At 40.8% G+C, this 11,564-nt stretch overlaps 1 protein-coding gene across 3 annotated transcripts in view; it reads left to right on the plus strand.

Moving 5' to 3' along the window:
* Positions 1-11,564, plus strand: part of Slc25a13 (solute carrier family 25 member 13) — a 207,817-nt gene that overhangs the window by 103,641 nt on the left and 92,612 nt on the right. For all 3 annotated transcript variants that reach the window (XM_008855219.2, XM_029557227.1, XM_029557226.1), the window contains one exon: positions 1,317-1,456. In XM_008855219.2, the coding sequence (XP_008853441.1) occupies positions 1,317-1,456 (140 nt within the window). The remainder of the gene's footprint in view (positions 1-1,316; positions 1,457-11,564) is intronic.

An 11,564-nucleotide genomic window follows, 5' to 3' on the forward strand; every position in this document is an offset into this window, starting at 1 on the left:
AGGAAAATATGGGAAAAGGGATACCAGGTATGGATTGTTTATAAAAATGGGCACTTTTGGTGAAAGGAAGACTAAAACTCACTAATATAATCATTTGTGTTCCTCTTACCCTCAAAATGCACAGTTTTGGTGTGAAGGGAGACTAGTAAATAAAATCATGATGCTTTATAAAAATAATTCTCATATTATTCTTTTGTGTCAGCCATATACTTCCAATTCTGTCTGTCTGTCTGTCGGTCAGTCTGTCTGTCTGTCCATTCTGTCACTGGGCCTCTTTCTAATGCTAGGCAATTGCTCTACAACTGAGCCACGTCCCAGAGCCCACTTCTACTTCTGGAGCGGAACGTGAACAGAGATGATAAGTCCAAACTGTTACATTGGCCGCACAACTTGAAATGAAATTATTTGAACAATTTGAGAACTTTTGGCAAGCCAAAAAAAAAGTAGTGGAAAGTTTAAAACAAAATCAGAATGCTGACTTTTCTTCCTATCTCTTGTTTGCAAGAGCAGCTTCATAAATTTTTAATTGGAGAATGTTCAAATAGAGTCTTAGGGGTGTTGAACATGTGATTCAACTCCTTTATTGACTTCTAAATCTTCCAAAAAACCTGCTAATAACATTATTTGTCACACTTATGTTATATGTTTGTCTGTGTGTATTTTCTGCCTCTAAGGAGTCTACATTTAAGAATAATCTTCCAAAAATCTGTTCATAACTGATTATCTTGGTTATATGTTTGTATGTGTCTGTTTTCTGCCACTAAGGATTACATTCTCTACATAAAAAATAATCACTGTATGTTGAAACAAACAAATGAGATGATAGTTAAGTTTTTTAACATGGCTGGGGTGCGGGGAGAGAATCACTTCTTGATTTTTTTTTTTCTCTTCCTTTGTTTGGTGAGATTAACTTCAGTGCCTTGACCAGCTCTATGAGCATTCTTTATTTCTGTCAGAGTTCTATGATATTTGTTTAAAATTTAGTTACTTTTTCTTGATTTATTTATTTTTACTTTTTGTGTGTTATGCCTGCATGTATGTAAGTGCACCCCTGTTCTGTAGTGCCCACAGAGGCCAGAAGAAGGAATCAGATCCCCTGGAACTGAGAGTTATAGATGGTTGTTTGCCACTATGTGGGTGCTGGAACTCAAACCTGGGTCTTCTGCAAGAGCAACTAGTGCTTTTAACTGCTGAGCCATCGCTCTATCCCCTGAATAACTTTTTAATAAGAAGAAATAGGAATTCCTGTTTAGTTTATCCAAGAAAGAAATCTGGCTTCTTTTATTTTAAACAACTATTTTTTTCTTCTTTTTCAGAGGATGTTAAGCAAGTTTTTGGACAGACTACAATTCATCAACATATTCCATTTAATTGGGATTCAGAATTTGTGCAACTTCATTTTGGAAAAGAAAGAAAAAGACACCTGACATATGCAGAGTTCACACAGTTTTTGCTGGTAGGTCTAATTCTTAAAAAGTGAAAAAGAAACAAGAGCAGCGACAACAAATGCCCCCAAAAGAAATAAAGTAAAACCTGGGATCAGATTGTGTGTGTGAAAAGATCCTTGCTTTAATTTCACTTCAGCCCTGAACCTTGATTTATCACAAGTTTTTAATGCTGGCAAAAATCATCCTATTTAGCAGTATTTCCTTCTTAGTTTGTTGAAATCATAGAATTAAATGCGTTCTGAAAAAGATTGGGTAGAATGCTTTTCTGTTTTGTATTTTTATTTTTATTTTTATTTTTTATTTTATGTGTAGGAGTGTTATCCCTAACTATGTGTAAGTGCACCTGTGTTGTACAGTGCCTGTGGAGGACAGAAGAGGGGGCATCAGATCCCCTGGAGCTGGACTTATGGGTGGTTGTTAGCCACCATGTGGGTACTGGGATTTCAACCAGGGTCTTCTGCAAGAACAGCCAGTGCTTTTTAACTGCTGAGCCATCTCTCCAGCCCCAAGCGCTTTCCTGTTTAAAAGGATACAAATAGTTTTCTCAGGATTACTTGATCAAAGGGGCAAAAATCAGACCTTGAAATTGGGATTTGTAAGTGGCTCTCTCACTGTCTACAAATATTGTGATTCTCCTTGAGAAACAAGCAGATGCAGCCATCTGCATCTAATATTAAAACTGTTTCCTCTGAGGTCTTTATAGATTAAACCTGAGTCTCAACTAGATGCATATTGGAAATCGCCGAGGTAGCTTTGGAAACTATTTTCAGGTCAGCATCTAGGGATTGCCTCCTTGTGTGGCCAGGCTCTGACAACACTGGCTTCCTGGGCAGTTTTGAAGGTATTGGCTATACCTAGCCCAGCCCTTCCCACCACGTTCCTTCCTTACCCTCTTGTATTGTGATCAGATTATTGGGCCATTGATGAGGCCAGCTGAATGGCATTTTAAAGTGTAATTACGTTGTTCATATTCCATGAAAATGCCATAATGAATTCCATCTCTCAAAGGCTAACTAAAAGTGAATTAAAAAGCAGAAATATAGTTATAACTTAGTTTCCCTCATCAAATGTCATTTTAAACGTATTTTAATTTCCACATTGACATTTAGTGTTTGGAGGTCAATTTCTATTAACATATAAATCTCTATAATGAATTCATTTTCTTTTGGATTTTTGTGAACTTGTTTTGTTTCTTCAGCAATCAAATTTATTTTATTAAATGTAATACTTAAAAGCCATCATTGGAAGTTTTTCTTTTGGGGCATTTCAGTTTTAAACCTGAAAAAAGCTGCCAGGGAAAGCACCTTCAGTTCTTCCACACTAGAGGTATCCTTAGCACCCCAGTTACCCTGGTTCTTTTTCCTGCTGTAAGCTTTGCCAGAGCCTTCTGAGCAGAGAGAGGAAAGAGGCACAGCTGGGATAGAGTGGGAGGGGCAGATGCAGACAAACCTCCAGCTGTGGCCCTCATCCAGAAGCACTTTGTGGCATCTTCCTAGGCACTAACTGGCATGTGTAGTCTCTCAACTTCCAAATCTGCTTTTCTTTTAAGACTTCGTGCGTACGTGTGTGCGTGCGTTTTTGCATGTTTGTGTGTGTGTGTGTGTGTGTGTGTGTGTGTGTGTGTGTGTTATAATGATAATCATATTTCTCAAATCCTTGATGTTGGCAGTCAAGCTCTGTGTGTGCGTGCGTGCGTGAGTGCATGTGCGTGTGTGCACGCACGCTTGCGCTTGCGCTTGTGGAAGCCAGAGGCTGATATTGGATGTCTTCCTCAATTGCTCTCTACCTAATTTTTTGAGACAGGGTCTCTCACTGACCCTTAAACTCACCGAGTAGTTTAGGATGGCTGGCCAGCAAGCCCCAGGGATCCACCTATCTCCATCTCTGAAGTACTGAGATTGCAAGTGTGCCCCACTGTGCTTATTGTGATGATACACAGAATTTGTCCTACTTTTTAGTTTGCTCTTATTTTCTGACATTTAGAAACTTGAAACGAAATGCTTTGAGCCAAGCATTGCAGGTGATGCCTGTAATCTCAGCACTCAGGAGGCTGTGACAGAAAGATTGCTGCAAGTTCAAGACCAGGCTAGGCTACAGACTGAGCACCCTGTCTCACTCCTCCCCTGCAAATACCAGAACAGGATGCCTTACCCCTGCTTTTGTATTGTTTTTGTTAAACATGTTAATGTCTGTGAATTCCAGTTCTATAAGAGCATAAACCTGTTTCAGCAACTCAGGTGGGGAATGAAATGTGAGCTAGGTTTTTGCTGTTGTTTACAGAGGACATTGGCACACAGAAGGAGGTGGTATTCATTTTGATGAGGAATAATTACAATAATGGTATTGAGACAAATGCCTCAAATTGACTTTGTGGAACATAGCCTAATTAACTTCTAGTCTTAATAGGATGTTAGCAATAGCAAGGATGATCTTATTTCCCCCCTTTAAGCAAGTGTCAATTATGTTGGACTGAGTCAACTGTAAACCACTCATAGCAGATTCTAGGTCTTCCTTAAGAGGTGGGGGAACCTGAGTCCAGGATTAGATGACTCAGGCATTGCTGGTTCTGCTTCCATCTGCAGCTTGTTGGTATCCACCTGAAATTGACTCCATACTGTGATCGTAAATGGTAACATTCCAGCGTCCTGCATAGGATGATTTTTGCCTTTGGAGCCAGAATGGATGCCTTAAACTTTTACTAGATTAAAGTGGCTACAGTGGTTATGATATTGGCTGAGAGTCTTGTTTTGAACCCAACTCCAGACCCAAATGTGAGAATTAATGGATGCCTCAAGTTGGACTTCCCATCAGTGCTGGGTTTGAGGTCTACTTTTGTCACTTCCCTCCATTTCAGATGCTTCCTTTACTTCCTTTGAGCTGTTGTCTCCAGGTAGGCCAAGCTTCCAACCTCTACTTCCTTCCGGTTCCTTGTGTGCTTCTTTGGGCTCTTTGCTGGGTGCAGATAGCTTCTGAAAGGCATAAGTGAATTTAATCTCCTGTGTTTTAGACTTCAGCTTTTTGAGGCAGGCCTACCTTCCTGCTCTAGGGCAGAACTCAGGAACACAGGCCCTTCCCTCTGGCTGGCGCCATGGTTGTATAAGCTATGGGGTGCTGGCTGTTTGTGATGTGGAAGAGCTGTCACATGTGTGCTCCTGCCTGTCTCTAAATGGGAAGAGGAACAGCTGCAGGGACAGAGAAGTGCATGTGGTTTCTGGGAGTCTGGGTGTGATACAGATAGCACTGGGGACTCTTAAGAAAGAGTCCAGCTGGTTCAGGCCAGCAGGTGTGGTTGTCATACAGTTTGTACATGTATGTACATTAGTGGGTAGTGTCATTCTCTGTAAGTTCTATTTTTTAAAATTTTTATTTATTCTTATGTGTGTGTTATGCCTACATGCATGTAAGGTCACACTGTGTCATGTGGCCTCAAAGGACCAAGGAGGGGATTGGATTCCAGGGAACTGGAGTTAGGGACAGTTGTTAGCCACTGTGTGGGTGCTGGGATTTGAATCTAAGTCTTCTACAAGAGCATCTGGTACTCTTAACTACTGAGCCATCTCTCCAGCCCACCAGGTTCTGTTTTTTTCCTTCGGTTAATGAGTGTTGTGCTCTAAGCCACTGTGAGTTTCATAGAAATTATCGTGTGGCTGGAGCATCTTATTCTGTTCACACATTGATTTTTGTGTGGTCTGGATGAGCGCTCCAGCCACTGAAGTGGTGGCTGTCAGGAATTGCTTGTATGGTTTCCTTATATCGTGAGCTTCTATGGTCAGCTTGTATGGTTTTTCCCCATACTTAGTAGATTTCATAAAATGATAAATCATTGAGATATGCTTTGAGCTGAACTTGCCTTGTATATTCTATTATGCATTTAACTGACAATGCTGGAGCAGAGAGCAGGAACACATCGCCTCCTTCCTGTATTCTTGTGCCTCATTGCTGGGGAAGGATTTCACAAGGGACTAGGACCATGTAACCATAACTCCTTCATTTGTTCAGTGATCACTGCTCTTTTTTTATGCTCAATTCTTTCATCTCCATTCCATGAATGATGACATATATTCTGTGTAAGTGTAATTAAATGAGTGTACAGTTTGTTTGTTTTGAGACAGGGTCTCTCTGTAGCCCCAGCTGGCCTGGAACTCACTATGGAGACCAGGCTGATTTTGATCTCACAGAGATCTGCCTGCCTCTGCCTCCTGAGTGCTGAGATTAAAGATGTGCGCCATGCAACATTTGGCAAGTGAACCGTTTTTTAAGTGTATGTATTTTCCTTTCTCTTGTTCGTCCTTCCTTTCTTTTCTTCTTGTTTTGGAGGCAGGATTTACTAGGTAGCCCTAGTTGACCTTCAGTTCACAGAGATCAGCCTGCCCCTGCTTCCTGAGTGCTGGGATTAAAGGCAAGTATATATATATATTTCTGTAAGCCTTTCCACATACTTCGGCTCTCAGCTCTTAGAACAAAGCTCCAGTTCTATGGTTGCTAGCTTAAAAAGAGATTTTAATATTAACAGATTTATAGGGAACAATATGGAGAAAGTTTTCTTTTTACACTGGGTGCAACTACAGTTGGTACATATTAACTTCCGACTATGCTTTCTGTGCTGTAATTACTCAGTTTTTGTTGAACATGCAAGATTTGTTAAGAGACCTTGGGCAAAGGGCTGAAAGGTGCAGAAATGACACATCCAGGACACTCATGTACAGATGTGGGCACTGTCTCTGCCATATCCACTTGATAGTACAATGGGAGACTTGCACGAAGATATAGATTATTTGCTCTATGAATTTATTCTTTTGTAGCAGGAACTCTTATGATTTGTATTTGGTCACAGCAATGAGAAAAGTAGCTAATGCAGTACTTCTTGAGTTGGATATGTGTTTCCTATGCAGTCATTAAAAGTTTAACGCTACCTTCATTAGAAGCTTCCAAGGCTCTGATCTCAGGTTAATGTCTAGGGTTATTTATTACCAAGTCCGGTATTTCTGTTAAGTAGGAATGCATTGCTGTTAGCTACCTGTCATACAGCATTTTTCAGAGAGCTTTTATTTTTATGTATCACCTTAGGTAGTGAAGCTAAGGAAGTCCACTGGTATTGTTTCTGTATGAAAGAGGAAGATGCAGAGAAATTTTGTGGATTTGTTCAAGATCAAACAGGTAGAATAGAAGGTGAATTTGATTTTCCTACATTTCTAGAATTGTTCTACAAATTTTAGTGTAAAAATTATCTGAAGTGCTTATTTACAAATGTACTTGTGGGTTTGTCTGGCCCTAAGGCTCTGTCTGGCTCTAAGGCTCTGTCTGGCCCAGGAAATTGCTCTTGGTAAACATTGTGAATTACAGTGCTCCCAATGGTCTGGGAGCTATATGTTGAGAAACATAGCCAGTTGACCACTTTCAAATCTTAAGATTGAAAAATGTATGGGCCCAAGTTGGGTGGTAATAGTGATGGGCCAAAGTAAATGGATTCAAGAGAAAAAGGGACAGTCTGGCAAGGCTTGGTGTTTGAACAACCAGAAGACCAGAGAACTCCAGTTTGCCCCCTGAGCCTTAGGTTTGGGCATGTTCTAGGATGGCGGTGATTTATCGAGAAAGTTCAAGGAGGGTCAATAGGTAGCTCTCTTCATGCAGTAGATGTTCACATGTGTGATACATTGGCCCTGCCTTGTTGTCTCAGCTCTTGGGAATTAAGGTGACACTTCTATAGGAGTCCTACCTATATACATTTGAGCCTTTTGAAGAAGTTCTGTTCCTTGTTTTAGGAGCTGGGAAAGTTTTTTGTATTTATGGTCCTTGCTCCCCATGTTCATGTTCATGTTCTGAGCCCTCGGGAAGAGTGCTGGATGCCTGCTGCTCCCAGGCTCTGGCATTTGCCACACATCCCTGTGCTAGTCAGAGATTGTTGGCTGCTAGTCAGCTGTGGCCTTCACTTTCTAGAGATCATTACTTAGGCTGCCATGTCTGTCATGACATCCTGATGTAACACAAACATTTCAACAGAAGCCTATTTCTGTTAAAAAAGAAATTCTCTATTACTATAACCACACAAAATAAAACATACCATCAACCATGATATCATCACATTTTCAAGCTTTGGTATTAATTAGGGTTTCAGATGCCAATGAAAAGTGACCACTTATAGAACTCTGTGAAGACACAACAGTTAAAACAGTTAGTGGACAATAAACAAGGTCCTTTTATAGGATTGAGTAACCCAAGCCATTTGTATTTCTCCTTTGTTCCCCAACTTGCCATCTGAATTGATGAAAATATAAAGACCAAGAGCTCTTAATAGCCAGAGACCACAAGTGTATTTGCATTTTTACCACGTGATTCTTTTCATAACGATTCTAAGTTGGACACAACAGGATATGTAATGTATGTTGGTACTGGTTCATGAATGCAATAACCTTGGTATTGTAAAAGCAAATGCTGAGTACAGGTAGCTGATACTGTTTACCCCCAAGTCTTCAAAGGATTAGATGGTGTGGCATCCCCAGTGGAAGCCTAAACACCTGGACATGGGATGCAAGGATAATTTCATATGCATTATATACTTTCTACATTGGGGACAGAGGAATTCAGGACTCATTGTGCTGTTTTGTCCTGGGCTAGTCAGCTTGCTGGCTTCCCTTACAGTAATACCCTGCTAAAAGTGAGCATTATATCCAGCATCTTCCCAGCTGTTAACCACTAAGAAGTTTAGCAGATCAGAAGAGCAAGAAACTGAGGTGGAAATGCTCTGAACTTGGCCTCTGTGAAGGTGTTGCCATGCAGTGGCACATCTGACATTGCTTCTGATGGCTCTTTTCACTGAGGGTTCAACCCAAGGAACTAGGGGTAGAATTTCACCCTGATCTCTGGAAATCTGATTGCATGCAAAATGGGAGAATTATGGAAAAGTGAGATGAATGGGGACATAGTATGTCTCTACCTGTTCATTGCTCACGTCCATTTTTACTCCATTTAAAAATGTGGACATCTTGGGACTCGGGAGATGGCTTGGTGGGTAAGAGCATTTGCTGTGCAAGAATGACACCTGAACTTAGATCCTGGTGCACATGTCAGAAGCTCTGCATGGTTGTGCATACACCTGTAACCACAATACTATAACGGGCAGAGGCAGGAGGATCACTGGGGTGTATTGGTTGCCAGCCTAGGTCCAGGTTCAGTGAGAGACATCCTCCTTGGGCCTCTGCATATGCACACATACATGTATGCATATCTTTATCCTAATTCAACATTTTTTCAAAGTAGCATAGAATTATGAAAATAAAGGGGGTACTTACATAGTAAATGGTACAGAGATTCTGGTATTTGATAAAATAAATTTGTAACAGGGCTAAATGTGATACCATGATTTTTGGCAAATATTTTTTACACTTATTACCTGTTTTCATAAACATTTACTTTATTTTGTCTAAGCTTCTTCTACTTTTTCTCCCCCAGAAAACAGTTCTTTTAAATTATTTTTTTCAACTCTGCTTTCATTAATATTTTAGATTCTTTTTGTTGGTTGGTTGGTTTGAGAATCTCTATGTAGCTAGCCCTGGAACTCACTATGTAGGCCAGACTGGCCTTGAACTCATAGAGATCTGCCTGTCTATGCCTCCTGAGTACTGGGATTAAAGGTATGTACCACCATGCCCAGCTAAATTTTATATATATATATTTTTTTGGGGGGGGTTCTTTTTGAGGCAGGGACTCCCTGTACCCCTAGCTGACCTGGAGCTCGCTATGTAGACCAGGCTGTCCTTGAACTCACAGAGAACCACCTGCCTCTGCCTCCCAAGTGCTGGGATTAACGGCATGCACCCCCACACCCGGCTAACCCAGCTAGATATTTTTAAGTTTTCAAAACAGAAAGCAAAAGCACAAATTAGCCAACTTTTTTGTTGTTTTGTTTTACTTTTTTGATGGTGTTGACTTTTTAGTAGAAGTGATTCTGCTGCTTGTTTTGAAGGCATTATTATTATTATTCCTCGTAAATTGTTCTTAGGCTAAAGCACAAACTTGCATATCTGAATAGAGGTGGATAGAATGCTTTGCATTCAAAATATGCCTACTTGAAAATTGGAGATTATTAAAGAAATGACAGCCCTAGAACTATCAGAAGCATGAATTTAGACCTGAGGCAGTATAACCTCTATATATGTTTATTTCTGTACAGCTAGCAATTTTGAAGTTTTGATTTTTTTTTTTTCCCCTACAGCAATGTGAATGGGTGTGTTGAAGTTGTTGGAAACTGCTGCAATAAAAGCCTGTTCCATTAATCATCATGCAGCAGAATGGGGGAACAGAAAATAGTTCTCTGGCCAACAGAGAAACTGGGTCTCCTTTCATGTGCTTGAGCAGAAGGGCTGAGAGATGGCCACGGAGCTCCTGCTGGGACCTTGTGTTCTCAGGTTCCCTTTCCCCTGGGAAATCCACCAGGCACATTTAGCAGGTGTCTTTGTCTGACACTTCTCAGGGGCATGCCTTCCTCCCAGGCCTTTGGGTTTGTTTCCTTCTCTAAGACCCTTGATTTTATTCTCTGCACTCAGTTTAAGTGTCATTTTGATTTTTGTTGCCTCCTCAACTTGTATACTGTGGGATGATTGTAGTTCTTTCTATAAGTTTTTTTCTCCTAGGGTTTTTTTGTTTTTTTTTTTTCTGCCTTTTGAGACATGGTCTCCCTCTTGCCCCAACTGAACTGGAACTCACTATGTAGACCAGGCTGACCTTGAATTCACAGAGGTCCACCTGCCTCTGCCTCTGAGTGCTGTGATTAAAGGCATGCACTACCATGTCCCCCTTTTCTTCTAGTTTTTAGTAGCCTGCCAAAAGGAACAGGCAGTTAATTGCTTGTTAGGATTGTGTTTCCAGCCAAGTGTGATGACACACACCTACTATCCCAGTGCTTCGTTAGGCAGAGGCAGGAGGATTATAATTTTGAGGCAAACCTTTTCTATATAGCAAAACCAGAGAGAGAGAGAGAAAGAGAGAGAGAGAGAGAGAAAGAGAGAGAGAGAGAAGAGAGAGAGAGAGAGAGAGAGAGAGAACATCTCTGGAGTCCATCAGGTGTTGAGAGTTTAAAAAGATAAAACCCATGGATGTAGCTTGCAGTCAGCATGAAATTCAACTGTCTGTTTTCTTCTGACTTCAGACCATGTGATTTTCCCAGATTTATATATCTACCTGTATTTGCAGCTTTCTTTTGTAAAGAGCTCAACTTTTTATTTGTAATGTAACTATTCTCACTCTGTTTCTCATTGTGGTCAATCACCTCATCTCTTTGTTTTTTCTGTGGTGGAGTCTTCTATCTACCCTATCACCCAAGGAAAGAACTCTTTGGGATATATCTTGTTCCATTTTTACGGCATCCAAGTCATCAACAGTAAAGCCCCCCCCCCCGCTCTGTGTGTGTGTGTGTGTGTGTGTGTGTGTGTGTGTGTGTTTGGTTCCATGTGCATATGTACCAATACTAGATGATCAGTGACCAACCTTGGGTATTCCTCTGGCACCATCCACCTTGTTTTTTTTTATTTATTTATTTATTTATTTATTTATTTATTTATTTTTGGTCTTTTTGAGACAGAGTCTCTTGTAGTCCTGAGGCCTGGCACTAAAGACATGTGCCACCATGCCCGGCTCACCTTGTTTCTTGAGACAAGGTTTCTCAGTGGCCTGGAATGCTCCAAGTAAGCTAGTCAGTGAGCTCTAGGACTCCTCCTGCGTCTCTTTTCCCAGCTCTGGGATTATAAGTACACACTACCATGGTAGGCATTATTTATTTATTTGAAAACTCTGGGAATCTTTATTATAAATTCTTTGACTAGGGGGCTAGAGAGTTGGCTCTACAGTTAAGAGCACTGTTTTTTCTTGTAGAAGACCTGACTTCAGTTCTCAGCATGTGCATGGTGGCTAACAACTGTCTGTAATTTCAGTTCCAGGGGATCTGACGCTCCCTTCTGACCTCTGCAGGCACTGCACGACATGGGTGCATTTACATACATGCAGGCAATATACTCATATACATAAAATTTTTTTATAAAAGAATTTTAATAACTGATGGTGTGTCTGGGTGGGGGAAAGGCAGAGGACAGTTGGGGACACAAATTAGATTCTAGAGGCTTT

Source organism: Nannospalax galili, unplaced genomic scaffold (assembly GCF_000622305.1).
Source record: "Nannospalax galili isolate Female #2095 unplaced genomic scaffold, S.galili_v1.0 scaffold187, whole genome shotgun sequence".
Taxonomy (NCBI): Eukaryota; Metazoa; Chordata; class Mammalia; order Rodentia; family Spalacidae; genus Nannospalax; species Nannospalax galili.